The sequence below is a fragment of the Aythya ferina genome (genome assembly GCF_964211825.1).
Source record: "Aythya ferina genome assembly, chromosome: 1".
Taxonomy (NCBI): Eukaryota; Metazoa; Chordata; class Aves; order Anseriformes; family Anatidae; genus Aythya; species Aythya ferina.
In genome coordinates, this window is record NC_140296.1 from 95271868 (window position 1) to 95285761 (window position 13894).

At 36.0% G+C, this 13894-nt stretch overlaps 1 protein-coding gene across 2 annotated transcripts in view; it reads right to left on the reverse strand.

Moving 5' to 3' along the window:
- SIM2 (SIM bHLH transcription factor 2) overlaps positions 1 to 13894 on the reverse strand; it is a 57300-nt gene that overhangs the window by 35832 nt on the left and 7574 nt on the right. For both annotated transcript variants that reach the window (XM_084523958.1, XM_084523959.1), the window contains 2 exons: positions 11559 to 11648; positions 4964 to 5072 (listed from right to left, as the gene is read on the reverse strand). In XM_084523958.1, the coding sequence (XP_084380084.1) occupies positions 4964 to 5072; positions 11559 to 11648 (199 nt within the window). The remainder of the gene's footprint in view (positions 1 to 4963; positions 5073 to 11558; positions 11649 to 13894) is intronic.

Here is a 13894-nt window from a genome sequence, read left to right on the forward strand (position 1 = left end):
CATCTGAAACCTGAGCACTGCCAGTACACATCATTTGGAAAAGATATCCTTTTTTTTTTTTTTTCTCTTTTTTTTTTTTTCTAAACCTATTCCAGTCGAATATAATGGATTCATTTTCTCACAAGTGCAAAGCCGGACTAAAGACTCATGTGAGATGATTCGCTGAGGCATACCCACAATTAATGTGTATTTCAGAGGGTATTTTTCCCTACCCCAGCCACCCTGAGAAGGAGAATCCAGCTGTTGGCTTCTTTCATAGCAAAGGATCAGTACATATTGCTTTACATTTTCAGTGCTAGTCATGCAAATAAGAAAGCAGCTTAAAGACTTTTTAAGTTAAAGCTGAAATTCTCCAAAGCCTCCACAGACCACGGGGCTTATGGCTTTCATTGAGTCATAGCTTATAGACTTTAAACACCAGAAAGGAACATTAGATCATAGGTCTAACCTGTACATTGCAGCTCATTAAACTTCAGTGAGTTACTCCTGTGCTGAGATCAGTAACTTCTGTTTGCCTAAAATGTATCTTCTATAAAGGCATACAGCCTTGATCTGAAAACATCAAAAGAGGAAGAAACCACTGCTTCCCTTAGTATTTTGTTCCTGTGGTTAATCAAACCCCTAGTTATAAATGTATGCATTATTCTAATTTGAGCTTTTGTGGTTTCAGTTCACAGACATTGGTTCTTGATATGTCTTTTTCTTCTAAAACAGTCCCAGTATTTTCTTCCCTTGGAAGTAAGCAGACACAGTTATCAAGTCACCTCCCAATCTTCTTTTTGAAAAATCAAACAGATGGTGTTCTTTCATCTCTCATTATAAGTTTTTCCAGTCCTTCAATCATTTCTGTGGTTCTCTTCTGTACTTTCTCCAATTTGTCCTTTTTTTTTTTTTTTTTTTTTTTTTTAAGTGGACAACAGAATTATGCAGAAAAATCCAGTGTCCATTTCACTAATACCATACAAAAATGCAATCAGTCACCCTTGCTATTCCTGTTTACTATTCCACTTCTTATATGCACAAAGATTTCCCAGCACCCCTTTTGGCTACAGCATCACCATCAGAGCTCACACTGAGCTGCTTGTCCTGTATGACTTTTCAATGTTTCTGAGAGTTGTCATCTTCCAGTTTCTTGGGCCAAAAACTTTCCTTACCATAATATGATTTATGTCTTTACTGCATGGTCTGAATAGAGGTGACACAACAGCTAGATCATCATCTTCCATGTTCCCAAATTTTATTACAGTTAAAATTCCTATGGAATCCAAACTCCTGGAGGTATGTGATTATTCAAGAATTTTCACTTTCTTTTAAAATAGTAAGGCATCTACCTTTTATGTTTGGAGACATGCCTTGTTGTACCTGAAACATTAGGAACTATAAGCCAGGTTTTAAAAACTTAAAAAGTTATGATTTAAGAAGGCTTATACTTTTAATATTAATATATCTTGTTTAAGTAGATGGCTGAGATATCTGAAGAAAAATAATGTGACAGGGAGTATTATATAAAGAAATCCCCACTATGTCTGATTTTATGCATTGAGCATATAATAATTTCTTTTTCCCTGAGAAATAAAACTCACACAAATAAGACTTATAGAGCTCAACAGCTGCAAGGCTTCCACCTTTCTCATGTACTATCTGTCTTTTAGAAAAGCTTATACGAAGCTGATGAAGCACTGGAAATGTAGGGAAGATTCAAGGAGAATAACAAAGGACAATGAAGAAGATTAAAAGTAATTGAAGTAATAAGGGGAGAGCATAAAAATTTACAAAGACTGTAAAACTGGAGGGCAAAAATAACCTGTACTTTGTATTATTTAATACCACTAACAATACAAACTATAGATATGTATGCCTGCATTTGTGAATTTATTTCTACTATAATAGATCTTACCCAGCTACAACTGTTGAAACAGCAACTGAACTAAAAATATTTATACATATCTGAGAATTAGCTGAAGAATACATCCTGAGCAAGTAAAGTTAAGTGAGCCATGCTGCAAATTTGTGTTATGAATGTCTGTATCTGCCGTGCAACATTGATTTTACTCCTGAGTAATTCCACAGACTGGAGAGATCTAAAATATAGCAAATTTTAAAAGGGAAACTTTTTATTCAACCCAGTGACTTGATGATTCAGACACATTGTAAGAGATCAGAAGAGGAAAAAAATCAAACCAAAAAGACAAAAAATGCTCTTTTAAAAGTCTGTTTTCCCTATTATTAGAAAATAAAGCCACTTTCACTCAACTTCCCTAAGTACTAAGTTATCTGTAAAACTCCATGTTTTATTTAAATATTTAGAATATCTACTAAGATACAAACAGAAGTCACTTCCTTCCTACCATTTATTTAATAGGTTTCAGGACTTCACTGAAGATACACAGGAAACCTGCTATGATTTCTATGTGCCAGGCAACTTTAAATTATACCTTAAGATTTAATGTTTACACTGCAGAAAAGGGAACCACTGGCACAGGGAAGACATAAATAAATACTTGCTCACTCTGTTTAGCTATGGATTCTGCACATTTTCATACACCAACTCAATGCTTTGTATGGGAAAGAGACACCAGAGTAAGATTTGCATAATATAATCCCTATACAAACCAGAACACAGCTTAACTGCTTTATTTATCTCCCAAGTCTAGATTCCAAATAAGATGCTGTTGTTTTGATGATGTTATCCATTTCCTTTGCTACACGAAATTTTACACAAAACAAGACACATATAAATGGATCACATTTCAAAGTAAATTTTCCTTTACCTTTTGCACTTAGAACCCAGAGCTTGATGCTAATAAAAAAGAGCATCTATATAGAAAGAGGTAAAGCAAGCTACAGAGAATGAGGCATGTAACTGGGGCTAGTCAGCTGCAGAATTTCATACTGAAACAGTTGCAAGTAAACTGAAATTAACAATTTCAATTGTGTGTAAAATCTTTTCAAACACAACCAAAACAGAACAGAATTATACTTCACAGTGAGGAGAACTTGTTCATGAAATAAATAATTTCACCATTAGTAGCTAAAATGAGAGGGACCTGATTATTTCAGAAAAGAAATGCTAACAGGCAAAATAAGCATCTGAAAACATCCAAATGTGAGTAAGAAGCAGGCAATAGCAATTTCTGAACAAACAAAACCTTCTGGGACTGCAGTACTAATATGCTATCTTACTTCTGGTTAACCAGAGTCATAATTTGTATTTGACATAGTAAACAATTCAAATCAGTTGCACGTGACTTTAAATCTGTAAAACTTTAAAATAAAATAAAATAAAATAAAATAAAATAAAATAAAATAAAATAAAATAAAATAAAATAAAATAAAATAAAATAAAATAAAATAAAATAAAATAAAATAAAATTAACAAAACCATGACACCATTGCCATTGACAAGAGAGTGTTTATAAAATGGTCTTACTACCAATTCCAGATACCAGCAGAACTTCATTAAAAGTCATGGATTTATACCAGAGTCAACCCCTCCACTCATCAGTGAAGTAGGACAAGAATAAAATGTGTTGGTTTCTTTTTAAATGTCAAAATTGGAAAAAAAAAAAAAAAATCCCTGACAAAGGAATTAGAAAAACTATGAAATAGACAAGTAGCAACTAGAATAAGAAGAGTCCAAGAAAAAGAAGAGTTTGTTTTTCAAGACACAGGGAGGTACACAAGAAAATCTGATTGGGGAGGAGGAAGAGAGAAGACGGCTATGGTAGTCCTTTCATTTATACCACTCTGAGCACTGCATATGCTCCCAGGAACATTCGGCTCCTCTGCATTCAGAAAGTAGTGCTGAGGAAATCACAGTGGTCAGAACTGCGGTGAGATCACCAAGTACAGAAACCGCACAGGCACCAGGACTGTGAAAAACACTTCCAGCTCCTGAACAGGATGGTAGTGCAAACCCAAAGCTCCTCATGCTTTTAGGAGCTGTGTCTTAAGAAGCCCAGTAAAAGCTCTAGCAGGATGAGAGCTCCAACTGATCAAGCAATTGTGAAATATACGTGGAAGCACATTGTACAATGGAGCCAAATCTTTCCGATATTTTAAAGCTCAAAGAATTGCCCGATGGGAAACGAAAGCTACTGGAGATGGTGTAAAGATGCACATATGTTTGTTAATTATATAGTAGCAACAATACTGAAGTAACAATACACAAAGGGTCATGTTAATTTTTATGTGTGGTGTCTGAGCACAGCCAGTGTGGACAGTCTGATCCAGGCGGTCACATAATAAGAGTTCTGCTGTCTTCCCTGACACTCCATCCAGCTTAGCACCATGCTGTATGGGTACGCGTGGGTGAATCATCTGCAGCACCTGAACGGGATGTGTGGAGAGGCTTGGTGAATCAGTGATCCAGCATCAAGGCAAGAGGACATTATTTTCCCAGAGAGATCACTTTTTATATGAAAGCTTCTAAATGTAGGTAATTTACAAAACCCATTTTTCTTCTTCCTGCAGTGGAGAATATTAGCTCTGGGTTTTCATAAAAATATCAGTTTTAACAGTTGCTTTTATAATAGTAAAAGTGTCCACCTATTTCCAAATTGCTTAACGTATTCTTTCTTTATTTTTTCCCTAAGACCACGTAGCTGCAGCTGTGCACAGCTAGACAGTTGCAATATTCCTGCAACCTCACCAGTGATGACAAAACAAGAGATGAAATTGCCACTGGGCAAAATCTAAATAACAGTTTAAAACTGCAGGGATTCCATGGCATGAAAAGAATTATTTAATCTAGGATACCGTACTCTCTTTACTGCCACAAACCAAATTCTTGGATCATAGTTTCAGGTTCATGCTCCTTCTCCATTTGCACACATAGCTTCATAATGGATAAATATGAACTTGTCACAGCCTAGAGTTGTTACTTTTTTTTTTTTTTTTTTTTTTTTTTTTTTTTTTTTTTTAAGTTTTCCAATGGTAGTTTGACCACAGATCACACAAGTACCTTGTAAGAGGTGAGGATGAAGAGGCTGGTGAGCAGTAAGAACAGCTGTCATCTCATCATGGTCAGAAGGATGTATATACTCATAAATGCTATTACCAGTTAGCTCCACCTGTGAAGAGACATGTAACACATGAAGCAGTGCTGCTTCCCCTTTCTCCTTTCCTATCCCCCAAACATTCTGAAGTGACCTGCATATACTGTATCAGGGTAACTACACACCGTTTTTTAAACATAAGTCAAATGTATCAAAAACTTGTTCCAAATTATACTTCTTAAACTGCATTATTTCCTTCTTCAGCAGTAACTAACATTTTGGGGGCTTTTGTGGGAATTTCTGATGATGATGATCTGGACACAGAAGAGCTGCTAGTAGAGAGAGCTAGTGAATGAAGTGATAAACTAGAGCAGCTGTAGAAATGCTAGGTTACCACAAAATGGGATAAAATCATTGAGCAGTATTAATGTCTCTCAGAAAGGCAGATATCCAAAAAATAAAAAAATGAAAAAATGTTTGACAGGTTCCCAGAAACTATCACCTGCATTCAGCTGACAGTTGAGCCTTTGGAGCCAAACTGCTAGACTTACACATTTCTTTTGTGTCTTTTCAAATTGCCCACAACATTCAATCCACAGCAGTACATAGAGCTCAGAAACGGTAGCCAGTGAATTCAAAAGACAGACTTCCACAGATTTTCATGAGCACTGGCTTGAGCCTTTGCTGCTTTAAGTAAACATGCACATTAAAAAGACTAAGAGAGCTATCTTAAATGTCTGTACTCTCTCTTCTCACTTGAACTTTGCTCGCTCAGGAATGTATTTCTATCTTTCCCACTGTTGTACCCATAATAACTGTTGTGCAAAAAATGAGCGGCGTACACTGTATGTCCTTTTTGCTAACTCTATTTGCCACGTATAAAACTCACCAACAAAAGTCTCCAGATAGATGCAGTAATTGATTTAAGGAGTGAACCAATACTTTGAGCCTGTGTTTTAAATTAGTGTCAGGCTGCCCAATTGTTCAGTGTGGCCTGATGTGCCTTGGGCCCCCAAGATCAGAGACAGCTGAGAGGTGAAGTAATTTAACCTATTCTTCTGAGCCAATCCTACTGATTTGCTAAGATGTGTGAGTTGCCTTTTCTTTGGAATAAATGAAATTGTCTACTCCACAAAGAAATCTTTTTCTGAAAATGTTTCTCATAGTTCCATTTTCTGCATTATTCATGGAATGTCTCTTCCCAAGACTATGCAAACTAACCTTTTTTTTTCTAGCCATCTATTCCCCATTTCTTCTTTCCAACAACCCCTCCCTGCAAAAACAAAAACACCAACACTGACCTGATAGTCTAACCAGAGTAAAATTTCACTGAATAAGGCAAAAGTGACAGAAAGAGTAAAGACAAAAGAAGAGGAGAGATGGAGAAAGAGACAGATAAAAAGAAAGGGGTAGGAAGGAAAGGAAAAGATTAAGAAAAGGAGAGGAAGAAAGGGGGAAGGGAAGGGAAGGGAAGGGAAGGGAAGGGAAGGGAAGGGAAGGGAAGGGAAGGGAAGGGAAGGGAAGGGAAGGGAAGGGAAGGGAAGGGAAGGGAAGGGAAGGGAAGGGAAGGGAAGGGAAGGGAAGGGAAGGGAAGGGAAGGGAAGGGAAGGGAAGGGAAGGGAAGGGAAGGGAAGGGAAGGGAAGGGAAGGGAAGGGAAGGGAAGGGAAGGGAAGGGAAGGGAAGGGAAGGGAAGGCGATTATTTATGTTGATTCATTTATATATATTATTTTTAATAATATGCAATTAATATAATAAAAAGCAGTGACTGTTCTTTTTCAGGATTATAACAGTACAAACCTGTTATAGTAACTCCATCTTCAAGCTTTAGTGGTGAGGGAGGGAGGGAGACTGTATAATCTCACTGTGACTCATGCTTTTCACTGTTTCTGTTTGTTTTTAATTATACTGGGGAAAACACATTTGCAAGTGTCTATAGCTAAGTCTGTAAATATCATAATCACCTACAGACACATAAAACTAATAATTCTTATGTTGACGGGCATTTCATTGGCCTTTACACTTAGTAAACGAGAACAACAAAAAAACAGTAATTGGAGAAATTCACAGTTGTAATCAGTGTTTGAACTAAAAGGAGCATCATTTATGACCCTGTTCTTTTTCAGCTTCCAAAAAAAAAATCATTCACAGGTAGCCATGTGCAAACTATCTATCCCTTCAACTTTCTTACAGAAACAACGCCAACCAACCTGACTGGCAATATCAACTGTAGTAATCAAGATCTTATTGCAACTCTGCCATTACTAAGTATAATCATAACCACATTGACATGTATCTACTCTCTTACAAGTATGACGCATGGGTATCTCTTGCTTTTCCAAAAGTAGCTGCCTATTGCAAAAGAACTACTGACTAAAGTAATCATTGGTTCACAGGATTCACAGGACTGGGCTCAAGGTCATATTTTTATTCAAAATTTCATTTTCATCACATAATTTTCATAAATAAAAATATTTTAGTTTTATATCTAAAGTTGAAAACTAAAGTACTTTGTCAAGCTAATGACTAGCTTTTCTCATTATATATGTAGGAATGTTTTCTACTCTGATGTATGTATTTGCAACCCCAGCAAAGTCAGTGGGAGGTGAATATACAACACTGAAACCAAAATTGATTGTAAAAATGCTAGTGGAAACATAAAGCCGTCAGCAAAGACAGGGGACTAAATAGGAGTCAAATAACCAAAATATGTATACATAATTTTGAAACTGACCACAGTCTCCTGCTACACATAGTATATGCATGCTATTTTAAAGCCTACAATGAAACACTGAAAACTTTAAAAAAAATAAATTATATGGTTCAATTCATAAACCTTCTAAAATCCCTTGCCTCAGGCTTATTAAACCAGCTTCCTCGATGCAGCTTTTTAATATCTGTAAATACCTGCTTACTACCAAATATCACTATTTCCTACTAAGAGCTTTTTTATGTGTAACTCAGCTGCACAGTTTTTTCCTGCCAAGAAAAGATTCATAATAAACACAGAGGACTAAGTAGATGGATTCTAGAGCAAATAATTACATATTTTGCCTTTCATATACTTATTTGACGAAAGTAAAATAAACTCTTGGAAAAGTTCAGATGTTTGTGGTTAAATATTTCAAGATTTATCAAAAGTCAAAGATAAGCTTGGCTCCCTCATGGACCCAGAAAATGGCTGGAACAAGGTCCAGACTTTCACAATTAATATATATATATATATGTATATATATATATAATTCACCGTTATTTCCTAAGAGGATTTTCTTTTCCATTCTGCGTCTCTGGACTCAGGGGTGAGGGGATGAGGGGAGGGAGGTGGAAAGGGGGAGAATATTTGGGGAATTTGAACCTATTTACTACCCATGGAAAAAAGAGGCAAGAAATTGGCTCTATCTCAGCTAGCACAAGTCAGTTCAACAATGATCTGAGGCCAATTGAAATTAGATGGAGGATGGGGTCCTAACCATCAGTATTTACAATATTTACTGTTAAAGTTGAGTGGAAAGGTTGATCAAAATCCAAACCCACAAATTAACCAACAGGTCCACAAATAGAGATGTAGTATTTTCAGAAAAATTGTTTCTGATTCTCTAAAATTGCAGGCAGAAGTGAGTCAAGTATTGCTGAAAAACAATCCTTAATGTTGTTTTTACATTTTTAAACTAGCTTAGCAACATTGTCTATGAAGGCTTTTTCAGAAGGTCTAAGTTCTTTCTGCTTAACCTAAATTCAAGATATACTAGAAGATAAAGGCTACTGTAGTAGTTCTCCAAGAATATCCTGCAAAATATTTTTAAATGAACTTTTTATTTAGTTCAAATATACATTTTAAAACAAATTGCACTTTAACTGGAAATTGATGTGTGGACTAGTTAATTGTCAAATTATTTAATAAAAAGGTCTTTCTATGCACTCTCTAAAAGATTTTCTATGATCATCATCACTCTGGTCTCAGCTTGTATTGGCTGGAGCTCTATAAGAGCACTTGTTGAAAATATAGTGTGGGATTATGACTTGGTGAGGGAGACTTGCAAAATTTGCTTCTACAGGCCAATCTCATTCTTGTTGATGACAGTGGCAAAACTCCCAGTGATTTCCAGAGTTGTAGGAACAAGAACTCATTTAGAGCCCTGGGAAGCTTACAGGAATATCCCAGTATTAATGTATTAATACGCTAGTATTTAGGAAAAGCCTAGAATTAATTGTAGCATTACTTAAAACAAAATTGTCTCTTGAAAAATGGAACATTGAGCAATATCAAGAACACATTAGATCATAAAACAATATTACAAAAGCCAAGGAAAAATCATTGCATTGCTTAGGTGTTTTATTTTATTTAAAAATAAATAATAAAAATGATAATAATAATAGGAAATAAAAAAATGTTGTTAAACTGCTGGAGCATTCAGTGTTTTGAGTCTAAAACATGCCCTTAAGTTTCACGTGCCTCTGTCATCTCTGATCTACACCTGGAAAGTTCAAGGATACAACCCATTCATTTACAAATCTTTGCTAAAGCGAAATATTTGAGATTTTGCTTAGAAAACTTACTTCAGTAAGTAATATTTACTATATAATAAAATACTTTAGTTTTCCTTAGCAGATCTTGCAGTAGGGTTTATAGAGCCACACTTACGTGTGCAGCACAGAGGGAATACATTCTGTGCAGAGGGCCATAAGATCATACCAGCTAAAGAAGACTGAAGCCCACACGTTGCTTTCTGTCCCTTCTCCTTGACTGTGGCAAAGTTTATTCATTGTCCTACTGATCCTGTGGGTCTTTAATTTCACCAGATGACTGAATAATACTGAGACCTACAAGAGGACTTGGTATTCCTCAAAAGAGAAAGAAAAAAAAAAAATCTGGACAAAACCTAGACCAGCTAGCACTTAGCAAACAGCAAGCAGGACAGAACAATGAGACTACTTCAAGGGCAGATGGGAACACTCAGTGCTTTGGAACAATCATACCAACTAAATGAATCTATTTAAGTAGTTAGCTACATTGTGGATCTTTTCAAAACATTACAGGGAGAAAAACATTTAATAAGACTGTTGATTCAGAGTAGAAAATATAGCCATTTGGAAGAAAGTTTATACTAAAAGACAGTAATATTTAAAGTAATTTGAACATGCATTAAATGTTATGAAACAACTAATACTATACTGTAACAGACACAAATGAACAAACTGCTTGAAATAAGAACATTCCCTGGACACATTTTTAAATGTTGGCAGACAAAAAGCATCCATGCCATAATTTTGATCCTCAAAATTACTTTTTCTGAAGGAGATTACAAAAACAGGAATCACAGTTGCCTTTGGATTTAGAAGGGGTGTTTATGAGATGATACACTTGCTTTTTCTATCTCTTCAGTGTTCTATTTTTTCTCAGAGTTACTAAATCTAATTCAACTACTAGAACATGCATCCAAAGATCTTCACAGTTTTTCAAACAAAAATATTAATTACTATCAAAGCTAAAGCATGCCTATAATTTCCACAACTCAGTCCCTTCTCTGCTGTTGGACACAGGCATATTCCTCAGCTGTCTTGCCTGAAACAAAACATCTTACTTTTTCTCACCATCATCTCCATCTCCTCCTCCTTCTTCCCCTCTCTGCTATTTATTTTTTTTTCCCACTTAATTTTATTTAACTCTGAGAGGCGTTTCAGCTGTAACTGGTTGTGAGGAAACAGTTCTGTTTCTTGCAAGTCTCATCCAGGGCCCATTGAAATTAATTAGGCGTTTATCTATTGGAGTTCGGCAGGCTTTAGGTCAGGTGCTACCAACGAAATTGTGTAGTACATTTATACACAAACGTATGGAAACTTGCACTCTGCAATAAATTCAGGCTATTTGCCCTTGCGCCTATCCTAAGAAGGCAAAAAATTAGAAATGTCCTTCTAAGAAAAAAAAATAAAAACAATAAAAACCCCTTATACTTCTTGTGCAGAACAGTAGTAAACTGAGTTTTATGAGTTCTATCACAACCATATAAAACGCTTTACTGAAAAGACCACTGAGCTGGAAAAACTCAGGAAAAACTACCCTGAATTCCATGTGAACACTCATAAATCTGCCCCCCCCTTTCTTTTTTTCCTAAAGCACATTTACCATAAAACTCATGTTCCACATCAGATTTCCTCTCTATTTCATAGCAAGTCTCAATATCTTACACAATCTAAAACATATAGCCTTGAATTCTAAACTTTATTTCAGATGTATAGCATTACCACACAGGCAATAGGTTTGGGTTTCAAGCTCTGCGTATATCTGCAATTTGCAATATCATATTATTTATTACCCTTCTTAAAGGTAATGAGGAGTAAAATACAATGAACAAGAACAGATATAAAGACAGTCATGATGTGGTTGTAAGTATAGGAAACTTGAATATTTAAGGAAGGCCATTTATCAGAAAACAAAGTTGAAGCTTTGAATACCCCTAAAAAACAATGACTCGCTATATATATGGCAAGATGCTAGTGCTAGGTCCCAAACACAGTATCTATATTTAACAGATGAAAAAAAAAAAAAAAAAGTCACTCCTACCTGAGATAAGCCAAGATGTACAGATGCCGTTTCTGAGATGTACATAATTTTGCCGTCTGATGCCACCACGAAAACAAAGCCATCCAAAGTCTGTAGAAGAGAAATATGTAGGGTAAAAAAGAAATAACTCTGTAAAAACCATTTACTGTGGGCGAAAAAAATTGAAGCCTTTTGGACAAGGATGATTGCTATCCAACTTAAAGAACAGCAAATATAGTATTCAAGAAATAGAAACCTTTATCTGATGGTGTTCCTATAAACTCTATAACACACACACACACATTGTGAAATCCAATTCATTCCCCCTACAGATGCGAGCTTTACTGCTTCACTTTAAGTTAACATTCTCCTGTTGATTCTGGTTATTTTAGTACTTAGTACAAATCCTGAGCTATGTGGTACTTAGGGGAAAATCTAGCACTACGCAAGCCATTTTTTATGGTATAATTGGCAGACACAGCTTACCGCTATTTGCAATATATTTAATGATACCGTAAGCAACGCTTTAAATTTCTTTGACTTTATTTTTATTAATGCATTTCTGAACAGAGGACTGTTTGCTATGTACAAGGTGAACTTAGGGGAAAGAAAAAAAAAAGTAGAATAAACAAATCAGCATTCAAAACTTTATCACACTTGAAAAGAGATATTTATGCTCATTAAGTGATATGCCTAGAGTCTGTGAATCTCAGCTAATGGTACTTTGTAATGCAAATTCTTATTGATGGGAATTCTTAACTGGATGATAAATATTCCTTGCGTAAGTAAAAACTGAAGTTTCATTTTGTCCTGTGTCATCCATACAGGAAAAAAAAGGCTTTTGGTTAGCCAAAACTGGCTGAGATTTGGACACGCAGCCTATTGATTTGGGGTACTTTGATTCTTCAGTGCCCAAGGTCAGACAGACTTTCAACGGTACCTTATATTATATAGTCAAAAAGTATCCACTATCTGTAATTGGTTTAGGAAGCCTTGATCAATACACCCATATGAACATCACCAGAAAATGTATTTGGAATACAGAAGTCATTTTTACAGTACACAGATAAAGCAGGCACCTATTTTTAATTCATATTTTAAATTACTGAACTTAAAACAGGAGAGACGCAATAAAATCCTGTATATTTCATGCTCTTACACTGCTGCCCCAATAAAAGAAAATATTCCAAATTATTCTCTGGCCTACTAACGATTCTACAGCATGTAATTGAAACCAGATTACTCTTTGCCTTCACTTTTTTTCCCCTTTTTTTGGGAACATAAATTTTGTAGCAGTATTAAAATGGGAAGTAAATTATTGCATCCCTAACCATAACTTTTCATCCAAACACTGCCATCCTGCAATTGCTCTACCCACTATCACAACTAAAACTGTGTCAATCCTTTCATTACTCCATTATATGGTGTGGTAGGTCGCTAACTTTCCCATCCAGAAAAACACAGAACCATACAGAAAAGTTTAAGAACCCTTAAAATAAGTCTACAGTGGATTTCCTGGCATTATTAAAGCCTTAACATTCACAACTCAGAAATAACTGAACTGTAAAATGAGTATTACAGGTGATTAGCATATATTATTTAAGTTCATCTAATGCCAGACAAAATGTGAAATGGCGAACACGGAGGAGGAGCAAGTGTGCCAGCAGTGATTTGTATGATATAACTAGACAAACATTTTGAAGGTAGACCAATGACTATGAAACTGCAGCTATCAGCTTCTTAAAAGTCCAAGTGGGTTTTTCCAGGCTGGAAATACCTCCACCAAAGATCATTTTGGACTCGGTCAATCCCATGTACTTTATTCAGTCACCAAAGAATGCTTCAGGACATTCTGCCCCAAGCACTTGCTCTCCTTATTCAAGGAGGCATCTTGCAGGGCCTCCACGACAAACCCACCAACCTTACACCTCATCGCAAATTTTGAGCGACCCCTCACAGCTGTCCCAGCCATCTCTTGGGGACAAAGGTCGCCCACTCCTGACAGTGGCGCTGCCAGCAGGGTTTCTGTTCAGCTTTTGTCCCCAGCCAGGCGAGCAGGGAAAACAGCTCCAGCTCTCTGACCAGAAATTAACCTTCTACAATAAAACCGACCGTTAAATGATTACGGTTTACTAGGTCTTTAAAATCGAGGGAGAAAAAAAAAAATAAAAATCCTTGCGGTATTAAAATTGCGTATTAAAAAAAAAAAAAAAAAAAAGGAGCTAAGCGTAATTATTATTTTTTTTCCACGCCCCGGCTACGACTTCCTAAATTCTCCTCCGACCTACACAGGGGGAATTCAGAAGAATTCCAGAGCAGATCAACGGGATTTTGAACAACTGTATTTTCAGGTGCTA